The sequence below is a fragment of the Nannobrachium achirus genome (assembly GCF_963921795.1).
Source record: "Nannobrachium achirus genome assembly, chromosome: 19".
Taxonomy (NCBI): domain Eukaryota; kingdom Metazoa; phylum Chordata; class Actinopteri; order Myctophiformes; family Myctophidae; genus Nannobrachium; species Nannobrachium achirus.
The window spans coordinates 4,321,257-4,341,430 of record NC_137826.1 but is presented as its reverse complement, the minus strand read 5'-3'; the positions used below and the strand labels follow the sequence as shown (position 1 = coordinate 4,341,430).

At 40.6% G+C, this 20,174-nt stretch overlaps 1 protein-coding gene across 1 annotated transcript in view; it reads right to left on the bottom strand.

The window, feature by feature from the left end:
- LOC308305179 (F-BAR and double SH3 domains protein 2-like) overlaps window positions 1-20,174 on the bottom strand; it is a 98,720-nt gene that overhangs the window by 14,879 nt on the left and 63,667 nt on the right. The window contains exon 11 of the mRNA XM_080749885.1: window positions 3,978-4,094. Coding sequence (XP_080606011.1) covers window positions 3,978-4,094 — 117 coding nt within the window. The remainder of the gene's footprint in view (window positions 1-3,977; window positions 4,095-20,174) is intronic.

The following is a 20,174-nucleotide window of genomic DNA, read 5'->3' as shown; positions in this document are numbered from 1 at the left end:
AACAACAAAGCTGTGAGAATGAGGAACGTTCAAACAATGACACAATGAGTTTTGAAGAAGAGCACACAAACAATAAAATAGTTTAGTGCGCTACATCAGAGGGGAGAAAAACACACGCACACACACACACACACACACGAACACACACGTGCGCGCGCACACACACACACACACGCACACGCGCACGCACACACACACACGCACACACACACACACGAGCGCGCGCGCGCACGCACGCACACACACACACACACACGCCAGTCATTTCCCAGAACGTGGGGCAGATGTTTTCAGTCTTGTTTACTGGAAAGTGATAGAGACTGGCAACAAGTGTTATCTTCAGTGCTTTAAGTTTCACAACTGGGCCAAGAGAGGGTAATAATAGTTACGTCACGTCATACATTCTTATTTCTTACCATAACACATTATCATTTCCTTCTGACACATGGCATTCATTAGTGGATTATATGATTTCCTGACTACAGACTCTGTTCTATTCTCTGCTTCGAGGCCTCTGTACTCCTCATAGTCAAATGCAGTACAACAAAGACTGTGGTCCTAGTGTACACACTTGCAGAGAAATAATGACTTTTCGCAGCAGTACATGTGGATATACGATTTGAGAGCCTAAGAATAGGGCTGGGACAATATATTGTTAGGATACTGATCTGATATTGTCATATGAGACTTGATATTGTCTGGTATTTTGGATATCAATCTACAAGCTCAGAACTATTTGCGCTATTTTTGAAAGAACAAAAAAAAAGAAGAAAATGGTAAAAACCAAATAAAATATACGTCCAATATCAATATTGAGGTATTTGGTAAAAAACTATTGTGCTATTTGATTTTGTCCATATCGCCCAGCCCAAGAATAAAGCTATTTCAAGTGTGAAGCCAAGCAATTATGTTTGGACAGAAAGAACGTTGCATTTCCCAAACATTTCACTGTTAGGCCATTAGCGATTTCATAACATGCAACAAACATTTATTCGACTCAGTGGCCAATGAATCAGATAACTCAGTCTACGCACAGCGGCAGTGGCTCAGGAGGTTAGAGCGCCCGCTTGGGAATCAGAAGGTTCCCGGTTCGATCCCCAGCTCCCTTTGGGATAGTGCCAAAGTGTCCTTGAGCAAGGCACTGAACCATAAACTGCTCCCAATGAGCAGTATTAAAGGACCAGGTCACCTTTTTTTTTACTTTGCACTATTAAGTTGGAACTATTGCTGTATTGACTTTGACCTCTAAGGACCTTCCAGGGAGAGTGCTCATGTGCGTCTTGCGGTGACACGCTGCCTAGTTTCTTCTGCTCTGAGCTGTTTCTGTTGTTTATTTCGCACTGTTTTTCGACATTGCACTATTAGGTTGTGTTGGTAGTTTCTGAGTATGTGTCTTGTTTAACAATGACAGTGAGATACTTGTTGCACTAACTAGCATTGACTGCTTTGGTCTCTTTTTGTAAGACACTTTATGTATATATACTTATATTTAATTCGCCCCCTCTATTGATGCACCTTCTCTTTTTTGGTACTGTACTGCTCTTGTTTTTACTCTTATCTTTTTTTCCTACTTCTCTGTAACTTTGTAAATAACTGTATACTGCTGTGCTACAACTGGACAACTAAATTTCCCCCTTGGGATAATAAAGGTATCTATCTATCTATCTATCTATCTATCTATCTATCTCTGGGACAACCAGATCTTATTTTATTGTTGTTTGGGACACTATCAACACAATCCTGAGTTATTTTTTTTATTGTTTTTGTGTTCAATCTGTGTTTTTAGATATTTTAGTATTTCAGCATGCAACAACTGGTCATATGATGCAACATGCATCAACAATAAAATAAGATCTGGTTGTCCCAGAGGTGAAGTGGTCCTTTAACCCATTAGAACAGATACACATTATTGTGTATCATTATTTTATGCTTTAACTATTGAAAAATAGCAGATATACAAGCTCACAGCGCGGCACTCTCTGTGCCGCGCTGCAAGCTTGTAGATCTGCTATTTTTGAAAAATCGTGAAAATTAGAATTTTGACCCGATTCTATAAGTGTCTTTTGAATCCTTCTAAGGTTTTTTGAAAAACCCTATGTTTTTTATGTCAGCAATCTGACTGGCCATCATCAAAGAAAAGGTCCTTTTCACTTAAATGGAGCTCAGTTAGTCTGTTCTTTAGAGACTACAATGTCAGTGGTGCTCAAACTTTTTCATGTGAAGGACCCCCAAAATGATATTTATTTGGCCACAGACCCCCATCTCAAAATATTCCGTTTCAGGGACCATCCAGAAGAAAAATTTGAGTTACAAACGTTTGCTTTGAAAATACATATATTCAAAGATTTGCACACATTTTCACGACTTTTTCAAAAATAGCAGATCTACAAGCTCGCAGCGCGGCACTCGGTGCCGCGCTGTGAGCTTGTATATCTGCTATTTTTCCCTGGTTAAAGCATTCAATAATTCTAGGCCTAAAAAGGAGCTCAGCCTTATACTGAGCTACTGAGGAGCTGACCCGTGGTTGGACCTTATTCCAATACCGTACTGTTGGCTGGTTGTAATAATAAAACGATACGATGCAGTCAGTCTTCTTCATGGAGAAAGGTGCATTTATTGGTTCACCGTGCCAAAAAGGGAAAACATCTTGGGCTCCACAAGCAGATTAGGTGAATTTATCAAACATTTACCTCAAGCCATTCACGCCACAAAGCTTTCAAAGAACAGCGTACCTCAAAACCTCCCAAAGGTGCTTGACCCTTTTATAGCGTAGAGCGCCACCCCATGGTCACACCAATTCATTATACATGCTTTCATGATTCAGGCTCTTACAAGCAGGTTGTTGCCTTGCGTGAAGGATCACTCAGTTCATTTAGAGACTCTGCTTTCTAGGTGGTTGTTTCAACGCAATGCTATTTACCTGTGTGTGTGTTTCACTGGTTAGGAATCCTCTTTTTGTGCATGAATGAGCCGTTTCCCAAGTGACTGCCATTGGCAGGATGTTTAATGTTGTTTAGGAACAAAGAAGGTAGCTCACACTCACTTTCACGTCTTCTTCAGTATAACAGGTCGACCAGAAAGTGAGTGCAAGCTACCTTCTTTGTTCCTAGTATTGCTGCGTTGGCAGTTTTAGCTCAGCACCGAAGACGAGGATGTGCGTTATTTTTTCTTTGAATAATATTGTTTAGGGCCATTCTCAGTAAACCTCTCAGTTTCTGAGATACCAGTACCAGGGCGCCTGGCGCCACGCCGCGCGCTCAGAAAATCACTCAGATCACCGGTTTTGCCCATTCTAGTGGGCAACTTATCAACTGAACAGCCAGAGAGCTCATACAGGTATAAAACGTATCGCTTATCTCCAAGCAGCACGCAGCGCTCTCTCCTATCTTGGGAGTACGGGTGGGCGATATGGAAAAATACAATATCACGATATTTTCCCAAGCAGTATCACGATACACAATCTAATCATGATTCGTTTTCACGTTGGTTTTTATGGTTATTTTTCAAGTTACTTCACAGTACAACCACCTACAGTACAAGGTAACAAAAACTAAAAGAAAAAGGAGTAACAGACCATTTAGACCAGTGGTCCTCAAAGTGGGGTCCAGGGACTCTCTGGGTTCCTTTTGGGAGGTCTAAATTGATCCTTACAAGTATTTAACTCTGACAGTAAACAAATGCAAGTCCATTTGGTTTCATTTGTTTACTGTCAGAGTTAAGGTGAGACCTTGACAGTTTGAGAACTACTGATTTAGACAGAAATGCATGTTTACCGGTAAATTGAATTCTCCAATGAATCTCTGTATTAACAATTCAACAGGATTTTTTATGAGGCTCCCTCCCTCATTGTATCACAATATATATACGATATTTCTGAAAAGGCATATCGTGGAGACCTTGTATCGTCTCTCAACGATATGTATCACCATATCGCCCACCCCTATCTCGGGACGGGAGTCCCCAGTTTGTGTTCTCACCCGCTGCGTGTGGATGATGCACTTGTATTCCCGCGCCACGCGGCTCGCCCACTTCCGCGCCTCCTTGTCCAGGCTGTGCTCCTCCGACGTGCCGTTCTCCTTCTGCAGCTGCGCCACCTGCGAGCAGTGGTGGAAAAAGTACAAAAAACATTTTACCTATCAATACTGCAGTGTAGAAATACACTCCGTTACAAGTAAAAGTCCGGAATTCATAATGTAAATGAGTAAAAGTATGAAAGTGTTGGCATCAGAATTGACTTATAGGACCAAAAATAAAAGTACAAAATGCTTGTAGATCGGCTATTTTCAAATAGCCAAGGTGTAAAATAGGGCTAAAGTGGTTTGTATATGTTTTATAATATAATATTATAATTTATATCTGCAAAGTAACTAGTAACTAAAGTTCCAAATAAATGTAGTGGAGTAAAAGTGCAATATTTGGATCTGAGATGTAGTGGAGCAGAAGTAAAAATTATTGGAAATTGGAAATATTCAAGTAAAGTACAAATACCTCAAAATTGCACTTAAAGGGGAAGACCACCCATTTTCAATATTGAACTATGTCATTAATATACCTTAGAGGAGTTTTGTGGAAATAGAAAAAAAAAATCCCCCTCTTCTGTGTTGCCTAGAACTGGAAGATTGATTTTGGGGTTTGTATTGTAAAGTACAACTTGATGACATCACACATTGTACTTTACAATACAAACCCCAAAATCAATCCTCCAGTTCTAGGCAACACAGAAGGGGGGGAACGTTTTTTTCTATTTCCACACAACTCCTCTAAGGTATATTAATGACATAGTTCAATATTGAAAATGGGTGGTCTTCCCCTTTAAGTACATTAGTTAAGTAAAACATACTTAGTTACTTTACACCACTGCCTACAAGTAGGACAGGAAATGATGGCATTGGACGAGGAATGTGACATACAGTAATCAAGATCTACCAGCAGCTCCGCAGTTCCTTCAGGAAGACATTACCGGGAGGAGACGTTGAGCTAATGGTTTAACCACTTAGAGACCCTATGCTTTGTTGTTATGTCAAATAGCTATATAGCTATGTATAGACACACACAGATCTTGAAGATTTCCCAAAACAGTGGGTTGAGAGTCTTGGGACCCATCTGTGGGCCACGGACCAATCTTTATGGGTCGCGAGTGAATGAATACCTTTTTGTCTGTTTCCTACATTTGTCTCTTAATTATTATTTTGTTTCTCATGGTATTTTGTAAGTAATTTCATGAATACATTATAAATAAAAGAAACTCCATAAATGTGGAGAAAAAAACATGTTTAACCCATTCAGAACGGGTACAAATAATATTGTGTATCATTATTTTATACTTTAACTAATGGAAAAATAGCAGATATACAAGCTCACAGTGCGGCACTGAGTGCCGCGCTGCGAGCTTGTAGATCTGCTATTTTTGAAAAAAATTGAAAATTAGAATTTTGACCCGATTCTATAAGTGTCTTTTGAATCCTTCTAAGGTTTTTTGAAAAACCCATGTTTCTATGTCAGCAATCTGGCCAGCCATCGTCAAAGAAAAGGACCTTTTCACTTAACTGGAGCTCAGTTAGTCTGTTCTTGAGAGACTACTATGTCAGTGGTTCTCAAACCTTTTCATGTGAAGGACCCCCAAAATGATATTTATTTGGCCACGGACCCCCATCTCAAAATATTTAGTTCCAGGGACCACCCAGAAGCAAAATTTGAGTTACAAACGTTCGCTTTGAAAATACATATATTCAAAGATGTGCACACATTTTCACGACTTTTTCAAAAATAGCAGATCTACAAGCTCGCAGCGCGGCACTCGGTGCCGCGCTGTGAGCTTGTATATCTGCTATTTTTCACTGGTTAAAGCATTCAATAATTCTAGGCCTAAATGGGTTAAGAAGTAGCGAAAATACACAACACGTTACGAGCTTGTAGAACTGCTGTTTTCACTAGTTTGGGTCCCTGGCAAATGTCAAACATCCCTTTTGGGTCTTGAGCTGAAAGGTTTTGGGAACGTGACATACCCAGAATAGGGAGGGATGCTAGGGTTCCTGTGGTTAATAATATTGACCTATTAGATTTAGACAAATACAAGTCCTAATGGTGCAAGCACGGATGGAACTTGTGTGACTGAGCAAAGCTGGCTGTTCAGTATACAAACCAGTTGTTTATCTAAACACAGACAGCCAATGGGAGAGCCCTTCCTGTAGATGTCCACAGCAGAGCAGCAAACAACAGAATCCTTGTATTTGACCAGAGTAGAACTGACATCCATAACATCAAACTTGATGCATAGCTGCTCGGATGTCTTTTTGACTTGGATTACAAGTTGGGGCCTAATGTTTAAAGGGATATTCCACTTTCAACAGGGAGCAATGGAAGGGCCTCTCTCCACATACACACCCATTGTAACTTCAAACTCCATTTTAACCATGATAGATTCATTAAAAACACCAGCAGGCCGTATGTTTTCTATACGTTTTTTTCATTTATTTTTAATAATTATTTGGGAAAATGGAAAAAATGAAATACAAAAAAAATATTTATTAAAAATAAATAAAAAAGGTTATCGGAAAAAACACGGCCTGCTCACATATTAGGAGGGTAGTATGAGTCACCAGAAAAAATAATGGGTGTTTTCAATGAATCTATCATGGTTAAAATGAAGTTTGAAGGTGTGTGTGGGGAGAGGCCTTGGGCCTGGAGGGCCTGGTAACATTTACATCAAATATCTAAATATTCAATCAAGCTAATTATAAACTGTTCAGGGTGTTCATAAAAGCCTGATTAGATGATAAAATTACCAAAAGTTTTTTTGAAAGTGAAATATCCCTTTAAGACAGTGGAACAGCATGCCCAATGAGAGAAGCTCTTGCCTTTGGCCTGCTCCAGGCTTGACCAATAAGATCCCAGACTTTCTTGGAAAAGTGAAAACTAGTTTAAAGGAGCTATAGTCAACCTTTTCTTGAAAAACGGACGCTAAAATTAAAATAATGTTTCTTTTATATGGATTGATAAGGGATATAAACAATGTCAGTCTGACAATGGCCAAAACGATTATTTTATCATTATTTTATGCTTTTTGTGGTCATTTTTGAATAGAAAGACTTATATGAACATTATTTTTTATTTTAGCGTCCGTTTTTCAAGGAAAAAGTTGACTATAGCTCCTTTAAGAAGTGCTCTGGTGGCACTGAGGGATTTCCGTTCCCTCCTCACACCCTCGTGTTTACATTCCAGAGGGAAACGCAAGAGGAGACAAGATCCACAAACAAGGGGACTTTGTATCAGAGGAGGCGACATCCAATGAATCAAAATGGACCAAACTAGCAAAACTCTGAGTAGTATCGCGTTTGCACTTCCTGTTGACACGTTGGATTGACAACACAACGGACCAGTCAGAGAATGCAGTACGTTCCCTCTCTTTTGACACAGGAATGCTGGACTTTGTTCACAGCCTTCTCTTTCGTAGGAACGCCCATATATAGACATACACCCAAAAAAATAATCTCTCAGTTGAACACATTTTAAATGTGTGAAACTTTTCCACCCATTTTATATGAGTAAATTTATATATGGGATATATGTAGTCCCAAGTCAAATCTACATTCAATGCAATGCATGTTGTTCAATTAGTCCAACTCATTTTCATTAACTTAAGCCAAGTTAATTATATGAACTTAATTAATTTACGTTTGTCCAACTCAAACAAATGTTAACGTAAATGTGTTGGTTCAACTCATTTTTATGGAATTAAGCTAAGATAAATAAAATACTTTTACATTTACATAAGAAGAGTTCCGTTTCAGGTTTTCTTCTGGATGATTTGTTTCAAGTTTTACAATATCAACATACAGATGCATAATGGATATATGCAATAGCAGTGATTATTGAATAATCAGAACATTTAAGAGAAAACCAACGCAATAACCTCAAAGTTACCATGAGTTCTTCTCTTTTAGCCTAGCATGGGGAGGGAGCTCAAGCTTAAACTAGCAGCCTAGCAGTTAGGGTTAGGGTTTAGGCTCAAATACTGACAAATCAAATTCTGACATATGACAGTCATCTTGCCAAGGCAGACACATTGATATGATACATTTAGCATTTTTAGCTCCCGAAAGCTTAAACATTTCCCTGAAAACCTAGAAAAATGCTGTTCCCAGCATGCTTTGCATAACATGTGACCAACTTATTTGACCAATCAAGGGAAAGGGCTGGAGTCACTTCTCAGATCTGTAAAATGTACTTAATAAAATTGAGTTGGATTCAAACAATATTCTCAGAATGATTTCAGCCTTAAAAACTACTCAATAAAATTGGTGAGAGGCGTGGTTTATGGGACTCTGGGAGTTTTCATTGGAACTCATTTTCAATGTGTTTTTAAATTCCATTACTAAGATTTGAGTTACATGAATGTAATATAAATGCATAATGTTAAATGAATAGATTTTGTATAAGCACTATTAATTACATTTGAGTTGGAACAATTTAATAAAAATGCATATATTGTAAATGTATATATTTAAGGTAAGCACGATTAATATTTGTTCAGTTACATCAATTCAATACATTTGCATATATTATAATTAAATACATTTAAATAAAGCCAACATAATGTAAATGTATCACATCTGGCACTATTAATAATATTTGAGTTATATCAATTAAATGTATATGCTTATGCCTTGAAGTGAAGTAATTAAATAAAGCAAACATAATTTATATGTGTCACATTTATAGGGGGGTTGAATCAGTTTTTTGGGTGTACTGTACATACAGTACGTAGACGTCTTATTGGCCACTGGGCTGCACGTCAATGCCATCCCCCATTTTACACATTTAGACTGGGAACGCATAATTACAAATCATTTTATGCTTTAACTATTAAAAAAAAGCAGATATACAAGCTCACAGCTCGGCACCGAGTGCCGCGCTGCAAGCTTGTAGATCTACTATTTTTGAAAAAATCGTGAAAGGTCTTTGAATATTTTGACCCGATTCTATAAGTGTCTTCTAAATCCTTCTAATTGTTAATTCTGATTGTTAACTTTATGACTTTAAATACAAATACGTTGGACATAAAAAAAGACTAATATTTGAATACTACTATACTAGTCATTAAGCTACAAATATAGACTTAAGGGAATTAAAGCGGGTCATGTTTGCATGTTTGGAATTGACACAGCTGAAATCAATAATATATCAGTATTATCTGATATCAACCTGCAGGCCGCATTCCGTGAAGGTGGGGGCCGCATGTGGCGCAGTTGCCCATGTATGCTCTATGCCATACATGGGCAACTGGCGGCCCGGGGGCCCCCACCTTCATTTAAAGCGGCCCACAGGTTGATATTGGAATACTGATAGATTTCAGCAGTTACAACTCCAAACATGAAAACATAACCTGCTTTAATTACTTCAGTCTATATTAGTAGCTTAATGACTAGTCTTTCATAAAGTTAACATAAGAACATATAAATGCATTTGACATTAAATAAAAATGTTACTTTTCAGGATTCCAATTCAAAATGAGCAGATCTACAAGCTTAAAACGCGTTGCAGTGCGATGCGTTTTGAGCTTTATATTTTTGACTATATATGCATTGTGGCACTCTGGAGTGCGGGTGAAAATATAGTGGCCCTCTCCATCATCAAAGTTGCCCACCCCTGCTCTATGCTATGCACAGCAGTCATATTAGACAGAATGTGGGCCTCCTCCTTGCGTGTATGCAGTATAACTATGGAAACGCCCGGGGACGAGGCTATAGGCCTGGTCTCTCTTGAGTTTGGTGTGGCAGGGCCAGAGGCTTTACAAGGCACCACTTCTCTATTCGTAATGGCACGCTTGCAGTAACTGTCCTGTGTAATGAATAACGTTTAGTGGTCATTGAGCAACACTATACCTAACCCACTGTATAATAGTCAGGCTAGTCTCACTTCCATGGTAATAACTTTTGAGTGTGAAGTAAATAAATACCTTTTAAATATGGGAACTCTGTTTGTTCCCATCAGTATGTTTACTAAGATTATTTAAATAAATAAATAAATAAAGACACGGTCATTGTCCTTGTAGGACAGTCGCATCTTCTCAGCGAATGTCAGAATGCTATTTCACGTTTTTAGGTTGTTGTTTTTTCCCCCATAAATGAATCCCCCATTTTATACTTTGTTGTATAAAGGTGTCATGCATAACGTCGTTGTAGGGTGGAAACCTTGTATCTCCAAGTTTCAAAGTTGTATGTTCTTTCGTAAAGGGGACCTTTTGTGCAATGTGCAAGGGGCCGTCGCACAAAATTAGTGAAAACAGTTGATCTACAAGCACACAACGCCTCGCGGCGCGAGGCGTTGTGTGCTTGTAGATCAGCTGTTTTCACTAGTTTAAATCACTTTTAAAATGAAAAAATGCAAACCGAACGGTTTTGGACATACAACCGTCACACCCGACAACGACGATATAAGTAGCTGAAATAGCGGATCTACAATTTCACCGAGTGTGAGCACATTATTGTGAGCTGGTAGACCTACACACATTTTCAATAATGTTCGCCTATGACACGCCCAAAACAGGGTTGAAAGTGGTGGCCTTTAAAACTATTTAATCAATGAAAAGTATCAACGAGAACTTGTGACTGAATAATAAAAAAAATTATCCACAAACACATGCAGGTTCTGTTTTCCATTTCCTGAAAAGTAACGTGTTTGAACACACGCCTGTTTTATGCCCCACAGCGCTGAAATCATGGTAGCCAAACATCAGCACTGTAAGGCCTGTAATTGGCACTGCACTGGGGGAACGTTGCCATGTCAGCTTATTATAAGGAACTTCCCTGTAAAGCCATCCATTCATCTAGCTCTGGTCCATCGCGTCACTTCCCAGTGACGCTCTGACAGACCCGTCGGGAAATGGCTAGACCCCAGTATCTCAGCCCCTCCGAGCGCTCAACATCAGTCAAAATAAACAAAACTATTTCACTACTCACCAAACCAAAGGTAGTTTTGCGTTGTTGAAACTCTATTCTCCGCGGTGGTGAACCCCTCAGCACCCCACCTACTCTATAAAATACATTATTTTTGTCATGAAATAAAACGCACCCACCTCGAGCCACCTAGCGGCCACCGCAGATACAATGGTTCACAACCCGGAAATAAGCGGCGGTCGAGTTGGTTGCACTTTATTTCATGCCAAAAATAGTGTATTTTGCAGAGTGGGTGGGGTGCTGAGGGGTTCACCACCGCGGAGAATAGACTTTCTACAACGCAAAACTACCTTTGGTTTGGTGAGTAGTGAAATAGTTTTGTTTATTTTGACTGATGTTGAGCGCTCCGAGGGGCTGAGATACTGGGGTCTAGCCATTTCCCGACGGGTCTGTCAGAGCGTCACTGGGAGGTGACGCGATGGACCAGAGCTACCATTCATCCATCTTCGACCGCTTATCCGGAATCGGGTCGCGGTAAAGCCGCTTGTGAATATTGGAAGCTGTGGGTTGCGTTTCTTTTTTTCGCTTGTTTCTAAAGTGTACTTTCTTATTTATTCCTAATTTTAAAATGTAAATGTCCAAGTCAAGGACCCCTCAAATTAATATGTATTTGTCGGCGGAGCCCCATGTGAATATATTTTGTGCCAGGGACCCCCTATACAAGGTTTGTGTAGCTACAATGTTTCAAATACATTCCAAATATTTCACATTCTTTCAAGATTCTTTGAAAATATCCGATCTTGTGAGCTTGTAGATCGTCTATTTTCAAACGGCCAACACATAAAGGGTTGGTTTTGATGCCAAGTTAACTATGTGTGATCAATACTGTCTATAGTCACTTCTTTTTGGGCTCGTCAGTGATGGAAAAAGTATACTGCAATGTAGAAATACATTTTTACAAGTAAAAGTCTGGAATTCTACACTAAGGGCGCCCTCACACCAAAATACCTATGAGAGTGGAATCTGCGTTCCGCCAATGCATTTCAGTGAGAGTGAAGCGGTTTCATGCCAGCAGAGGATTTCTGCAAAAAAAACGCTCCCTTCTCATTGAAATGCATTGGTGGAACTCGGATTCCACTCTCATAGGTATTTTGGTGTGAGGGCACCCTTACTTGAGGAAAAGTACAAAAGTATTGGTATCAAAATATACTTAAAGTAGGCTACCAAAAGTACTCATTATACAGATACTCATAAATAGCAGATGCATCGCGGCACGTTGTGAGCTTGTAGATCGACTATTTTCAAATGTCAAAAATGTATATAGAGCTTAAGTGGTTAATGTATGTTTTGTAATAATAATCAAACTCTACAAAGTAACTTAGTAACTAAAGTTTTCAAATAATTGTAGTGGAGTAACAAAGTACAATATTTGCCTCTGGGATTGGCAGTGGAGTGGAAGCAAAAGCACAGAAATTCGGAAATACTCCAGTAAAGTAGAAGTACCTCAAAGTTGTACAGTACTTGAGTAAATGTACTTAGTTACTTCAGTGGTTCTCAACCTTTTCAGGCCGCGCCGCGACCCCCAAAATAATCATATTTTAACTGGGGACCCCCACACCCTGGCGAGCACTAAGAGTTGAGGCATTACATTTTGTATAACACGGTTCTGTTGTGAAAATAGCAGATCTACATGCTCACAACACCTCGCGTTGCGAGGCGTTGTGAGCATGTAGATCGGCTATTTTCACAATTCCGGCCTCTAGTATTTGACAATTTGGCCAATGTTTCATTTGTCATTTTAGAAGGTATTAAAAAGTCCTTAAAATTGCCACTTTAGAAATGTGCAGATACCCTCTGTACACTTAAACCTTATGTTGGTTTGTTTACTGTTGAGTGAGAAAATAATGCTGCACATTAAGTTAATCATCTGGGGACCCTCCAAAATCATTTGGGGACCCCCACAGGTTGAGAACCACTGAGTTACTTTACAACCAGAGGGACTCGGTTTTCGTAGGCCAGGCGGCTTGTTTCTCTCTCTCTCTCTGGCAAAGACCTGGCAACGCTGCACCGGGGGCAGTGCAGAGCCGCGGAGCGAGACGGGCGCGTGCTTATCATCATCATTCCTTCTGCGAACGTCATCCCATGGCAGGAGAAGGCCTGTCGTCTAGGAGGGAGCGTGAGCGCGTTCCGCTCGTGTGTCCTGACTGAGGCCTCCCTGCTCCAGGTGGAGTGTGGTGTTATGTTATGTAAGAGAGAGAGAGGGAGAGAGGGAGGGAGGGAGGGAGGGAGGGAGAGAGGGAGAGAGAGAGAGAGGGAGGGAGGGAGGAAGAGCAGCGAGCAGCTTCTGACTGAGAAAGCACTGTGAGCTGCGTTGAGTGGTGGAAAACAGGGGTGTCAATTGGGTATGGCAGGGGTATGCAGCTGCCATACCCTGGGTCCAGGGGGGGGGAAATAAAAGCTACTTTTAAATATAAATCCATGAATGTCTCTTTGTCTATCTGGCGCTGGTTATTATGTCGTAAAATTACAGTAAAATAACTACAAATGCAAAGTTTTACATAATGGTCACTAACACGGTATTATAATTATATTCTCCACACTTTGTATTCTCCCCAGCTTGACAAAATGGTATGTTACCAGGTTCCGCAGGTCAGCTGCACAGGTGCAACGCATTATTGTTAATTGTGGCACGTTTACTAACATGTTAAGTTTAGCTGCACTTGAAAAACCATTCCAGGCTGCCATATCCAGCCCAAAAAACCTGTGTAAAAAACTGACAAAAGTCTTTTTTTTTTTTTTTTTCAGACATTGTGAAAATAGCAACACCTCGCAGCGTGAGGCGTTGTGAGTATGTAGATCTGCTATTTTGCTATAATAGAACCGTGTTATCCAAAATGTAATGCCTATTTTCCATGAGGACTCCCATCTTTGCCATACCCTAGCTTTTGCTGAACTGATGCCACTGGTGGAAAAAGTACTTGGAACTAAAAGTATCAATACTGCAATGTAGAAATACTCTGTTACAAGTAGAAGTCTGGAATTTAAAAATGACTTGAGTAAAAGTGCAAAAGTATTGGTGTCAAAATGTACTTAAAGGAGCTATAGTCAACTTTTTCTTGAAAAACGGATGCTAAAATAAAAGAAAATCGAAAGTATTTTATAAAAAAAAAATAAGCTTCATATATATTGTTTCCACTCAAAAATGACCACAAAAAGCGTAAAATAACGATATAATTATCATTTTGGCCATTGTCAGGCTGACACTTTGTTTACATTCTTGAATAGAAACACATATATGAAGCTTATTTTTTTTTGTAAAATATTTTCGAAACATTATTTTTATTTTAGCATCTGTTTTTCAAGAAAAAGTTGACTATAGCTCCTTTCAAGTACCAAAAGTCGAATTTACTCTCTAGTGCAGAATGTCCCATTTCAAACATTTTCAAATGTTTAAAATGTATACAAATCTCTGTGTGTGTGTGTGTGTGTGTGTGTGCGTGCATGCGTTTGCACATGTATTACTATATTTGCGAGGTCCCTACAAAGCATATATATAGTAGAATTTGAGAATGGACGTTGCGAGGACATTTCTCTTGGTTCTCACAAGCGATATGGGTTGCGTTACGGTAGAAAAAAAAACATATCTAGTTTCTAGTTAGGCTTACAATTAAGATAATATTCAGGTTGGGGTTAGGCTTGGAGTCATGCCAGAAGTTGCGTGCGCCGGTGTCATGCCTTCAAAACAACAGCAGATCTAATAGGCTCTGCTGTTTCCAGCTTTTGTTTTGTTTAACCCATTTAGGCCTAGAATTATTGAATGCTTCAGCTATTGAAAAATAGCAGATCTACAAGCTCACAGCGTGGCACCGAGTGCCGCGCTGCGAGCTTGTAGATCTGCTATTTTTTTTTTTGTCGTGAAAATGTGTGCAAATCTTTGAATCCATGTATTTTCAAAGCGAACGTTTGTAACTCAAATTTTGCTTCTGGGGGTCCCTGGAACTAAATATTTTGAGATGCGGGTCCGTGGCCAAATAAATATCATTTTGGGGGTCCTTCACATGAAAAGGTTTGAGAACCACTGACACAGTAGTCTCTCAAGAACAGACTAACTGAGCTCCAGTTAACACATCGACTGCCCACCAGGAGGCGCCAGTCATCCCCTCTGAGTGCCCCCATAGCACTTCCATAGAAGAATACGAGGCCCTGTTGCGTCAATGCGTGATGACGTCACTTGGTCACATGAGCGCAGACAGGATGTTATTGTGTAACTTACTGTATGGGCTAGTGTTGATCATAGCTCTGCCGATCAGAATTTGGACATTTTGCCGCACGCGGCCACAGTTTTAGCCATAAAACAAACATCGGAGATAAAGGGCTTTAAAGATGGGGAAATGCATTGGAGTATACAGAGAAAAACGGCCGTGCGATGCTCTCAGCGTCGACTCGAAGCGACTAGCGGCTAATGGGCTACATCCAGGCGTAGCCCCGACCTAACGGTGAGATATAAAGTTATACTGTAATTACAGTAAACGCGTCCAATGCGTCGTGGGCCTCCAGCGACATCAAAGAAATTGTCGCGTAGACACCTTGTGGGCACCCGCTGTGTTAAGTGAAAAGGACCTTTTCTTTGACAAAGGCTAGCCAGATTGCTGACATAGAAAGAAACATAGGTTTTTTAAAAAACCTTAGAAGGATTCAAAAGACACTTATAGAATCGGGTCAAAATTCTAATTTTCACGATTTTTCTAAAATAGCAGATCTACAAGCTCGCAGCGTGGCACTCGGTGCCTCGCTGAGAGCTTGTATATCTGCTATTTTTCAATAGTTAAAGCATAAAATAATGATACACAATAATGTGTACCCGTTCTAAATGGGTTAAATGGCATTGATAACACTGCCCGTCCTAAAATGTAGATGTCCTCACATAGGGCTGTCACGATATGACACTTTACATGACGATTAACCATCACTCAAATAATTTCAAACGATTTAATCGTTTTTTTGTCGCTGACAATTACATTTCTGTTTGGCTTGTTGTAGGCTTTGAAATTGCACATGGCAGATATGACACATAACCTTAATATAAAAAAGACATTACTGATATATTTGACAACTTTATACTTAAAAAAAAGAACACTGATAGTGATGTGACGCGTTGTGAGCTTGTAGATCTGCTATTTCCACTATTTACTATTTTTTCTAATTCTTCAACATGGAAACGATTATGACAAAATAATTTGCGATCATGTCAAATAAAATGCGATTAGACGATTATGTAATTAATTGTGACAGGCCATACCCTCACAAGTATAGCAACACAAACGTGTGTGTGTGTGTGTGTGTGTGTGTGTGTGTGGGTAAGAGGGGGGGGGGGCTTGAGCGCACTCTGATGAAGCCCTCTCACAATGCCCCCTTTTCACACATGGGCAGCCCCTCTCCGCAGCACTCATGCCTACCTCCCGGCCCCTCCCTCCTTCTTTCAGTACTACTCTCTTTACCGGATCCCTCTGTCTGGTGCAAAGGGTGGTGGTGGGGTGGGGAGGGGAGGGGGTTGGGGAGGGGGGAGGGGAGGGGTGGCGGGCACTCCACCACTAATGTTTTCTTTAGGAACAGGCGGCTGCTTGTTTGACGTCCAATGAAAACAACAAGAGCCGCTTGCAGTTTGAACAAATTGTCCAGTGTAGTCCAGAGGAGGGAGCGAGCGGAGGGGCGGGCGGATGGAGGGAGGGAGGGAGGGGGGGAGGGAGGGAGGGAGGAAGGGGCGCGATGGCGGGCAAAGTTGGGCATGGCTGTCATGACTGGCATGGGCCGGGCCGGGCCGGGGGCCAGAGGTTTCCGAACTTTTCCATGCCAAAGACCCCCCAATACAGGGGTTCCCAAACTGTTTTGTCTCAGGGCACCCCATGAATATTTGTTTTAATCCGAGGCACCCCTACATTATAATTTGAACTCCCAGCACCTTATATTTATAGCATATCGTCGTTGTCTGGTGGAAACCGTTCGTTTTGTATTTATCATCTATAAAATGTACTAAACTAGTGAAAACAGCTGATCTACAAGCACACAGATGCGAGGCGTTGTGTGCTTGTAGATCGGCTGTTTTCACTAGTTTTGTGCGGCAGTTTTGTATGATGAAGCAGGGCCTTGCTTTACGAAAAGACTTTTGGAGATACGAGGTTTTCTGCCCGACAGTGATTATGTTGCGAAGAAAACGTTGAGATAATAGCCATTTTGGTTAGAACTGACTGAAAATGACATTGTTTAAAATTATACTAAATATTTTTTCAAGTGTCCAAATAAATTCTAAATATTATCAAATCATCTCGCGGCACCTCTGGACTGCTGTCACGGCACCCCAGGGTGCCCCGTCACCCACTTTGAAAACCCCTGCTATAGAGTGTATGTGCAATTGTGCATGCATAAAGTGAATGGCAAATCGAGTGGCAGAGTTAGTGGCAAAGTGAGTTTAACGTCATTTAATGCAATCAGACAGGACTTTTCTGTTTGGATGTATGGGCTGCCAAGGCCAGAAAGTAGTTTTTTGCCACTCAGTAGGCGTTCCTGCATAACTTCCTGGTATGATGATGATGTCACACGCATACCCTCTATTGTGAAATGGCTTGAAGAAATTATAATAATAAAAATTGCGACGCTTTGCGACCTAGTAGCTTCAAATATATATCGTCGTTGTCGGGTGGAAACCTTGTATGTCCAAAACCGTTTGTTTTGTATTTATCGTTTTAAAAATGATTTAAACTAGTGAAAACAGCCGATCTACAAGCACACAACGCCTCGCGTCGAGAGGCGTTGTGTGCTTGTAGATCGGCTGTTTTCACTACTTTTGTGCGACGGCCTTGTATGATGAAGCAGGGCTTTGCTTTGCGAAAAAGTTTACAAATTTGAAACTTGGAGATACGAGGTTTCTGCCCGACAGTGACGATATATATATATTTTTGTGTGTGTGTGTGTGTGTGTGTGTGTGTGTGTGTGTGTGTGTGTGCACTGGTTTTTGTATGTTTGTGGGGACCAAAATCTGTATACACAGTCACGTCATGGGGACCAGGTACGGTATGGGGACCAAAAATCAGGTCCCCATGAGGGAAACTGTTAAAAACCAACACAGGAGCTGCTCTGTTGTTGTTTTGTGGGGACCAAAATCTGTATACACAGTCACGTCATGGGGAATAACTTCATCAATTCTGATATTTGAAGTCGTGTATAAGCTAACACAGCCATAGTTGTTATACCTGATTCTTTTCATAGCTGTATAACATTTAGAAAGGGTGGTACCCACATGTGATGATTAAAATCATCAAATGTGGGGACCACCCTTTTCATCATTGTGGTCCCCACAAATCATAAAAACCAGTATGTGTGTGTGTGTGTGTGTGTGTCTGCGTGCGTGTGCGTGCGCCCGTTGGGACCGCATGCCCCTTCGGTTACGTAACACCCTTTGTCAGAGTACAGAGTGCAGCACCCATTATTAAAGTATGATGCCATATTGATGTCAATCACAAATTCACCGCTCATGCACCTCCAATCATTCAGGAAGCTGGACTGAGATGTTTATTCGTTCATTCAACCGTTGGGATATACATGGAGGACGGGCACTTGAGGCAGGGGCGTTATCATGTTATCATGGTTTTAAATAGTTATATAGCTTAGAAGAGAATGTATTGGTTGTGTTGAAGATCATTCCAAGAAGTTGGGGCGCTAAAATAAAAGCTTTACCATTTCAGACCACGCTTGGTTGACCTTAACTCATACAGTGCCAAACGACTTTTAGATCAACATTCTTACTATGGACTTCCCTCGACTTTGACTTAGAAAAAAAACATTTTTTTTTTTCTTTTTTTTTTGGACCCCATTAAATCTAGTAAACATGATTTCAATCGCGATTTTGCATGTTCCACCCCCATACAACCCCATCTTTATACAGGGCAGCCATCTTTGCTTACATAACATGTAAAACATGTAAGCAATTTACCCCGAGTGAGAGGACATTATGCTCTCATAATGTCCGCAGTGAGGGTGTTATCGGACGAGGCGCAGCCGAGTCCGATAACACCCTCACTCAGGACATTATGAGAGCATAATGTCCGACCCCGAGTGGTAAATAGCTTTTCTACCACTTTTTCCCGTATACATGAAAGAAAACACATAGTTGTAACTTGCAAGGATCTTAAGTTACAATCATTATTGCCTATAAAACTTCCGCGAGACAGCAGATAGTTCCACAAACAACATCTTCTACTCACCAACAGATGGCGCCAACTCCATACTAATCCATGCGTCTAGCTTACAGCTAAGCTAACGTCAGTTAAAAGCACCGTTCCGGCCGTAAATAGAGGCTGTTCGCTTCCAGAAAGGCATAGGTTCAGAGAAAAGGGGCTTTAAAGTTGGCGGATTGCATTGGATCCAAATAAATCGGCGACGATAGTACGCACGTTAGTAAACATAGGACCGCTGCGACCTTCATTTGTTGGTTGGGGGAAAGGTGTTCCGACTACCTCCTGAAGTCCCCGGATGTACACTGAGGCGCATTGATCTCCTCACACAACTTTGCGGCAGTTGTCCTCTCATAACCTCCGGAATTTAGCCAATCAGAATCCAGTATTTGAACACGTGACTCGAAAAAGTGGTAGAAAATGGCTATTATCTCAAGAATGCCTGAACGGATTTCCAATCTTTTTTTGTTGTTTGAAAGCTGTGAACAGCCTGCACAAACATGGTGCATGATCTGTGCATGGGCGTGCATGATCTGTGCACTATAAATTACATGGAAGTCTATGGAGATTTTCTGGCAATAATGCCACTCGAGGGCATATTTAATTGGCAGTAACTGACAGTCATGAAACCCCAAATCACTTTTTTTTATAACTTGTGCTAGGGGGCAATGATGTCGTTCAATTTGCCCATAGGCTTGTGGATTCAGAGCTTTCTGCAGTCTCTGTAGCTATTTCTGTGTTCTTCCAGTTTCTGGGTAGAAAAGAAATATTTGGCGCCACTCATTACATATTGTACCGGCATACCATTAGTTTGGCGTGAGGTGGCTTATCTAATTAATATTGTTTCATAAATACAACTGCAGATAACCACTCCTACATTATAGAAACCACTCCTACATTTTAGATTTCTTTTCATATTCTGAATTCTGATAAAACAAATAAAGAGGTTTCTCGCTCCTTTAAGAGTATAAGAGAGTCATTTGAGTGAGTTAGATAGGGTTCAAAGTTCCAGGAGCATTGCTACATATACCGTAAGGTGGAAACTATT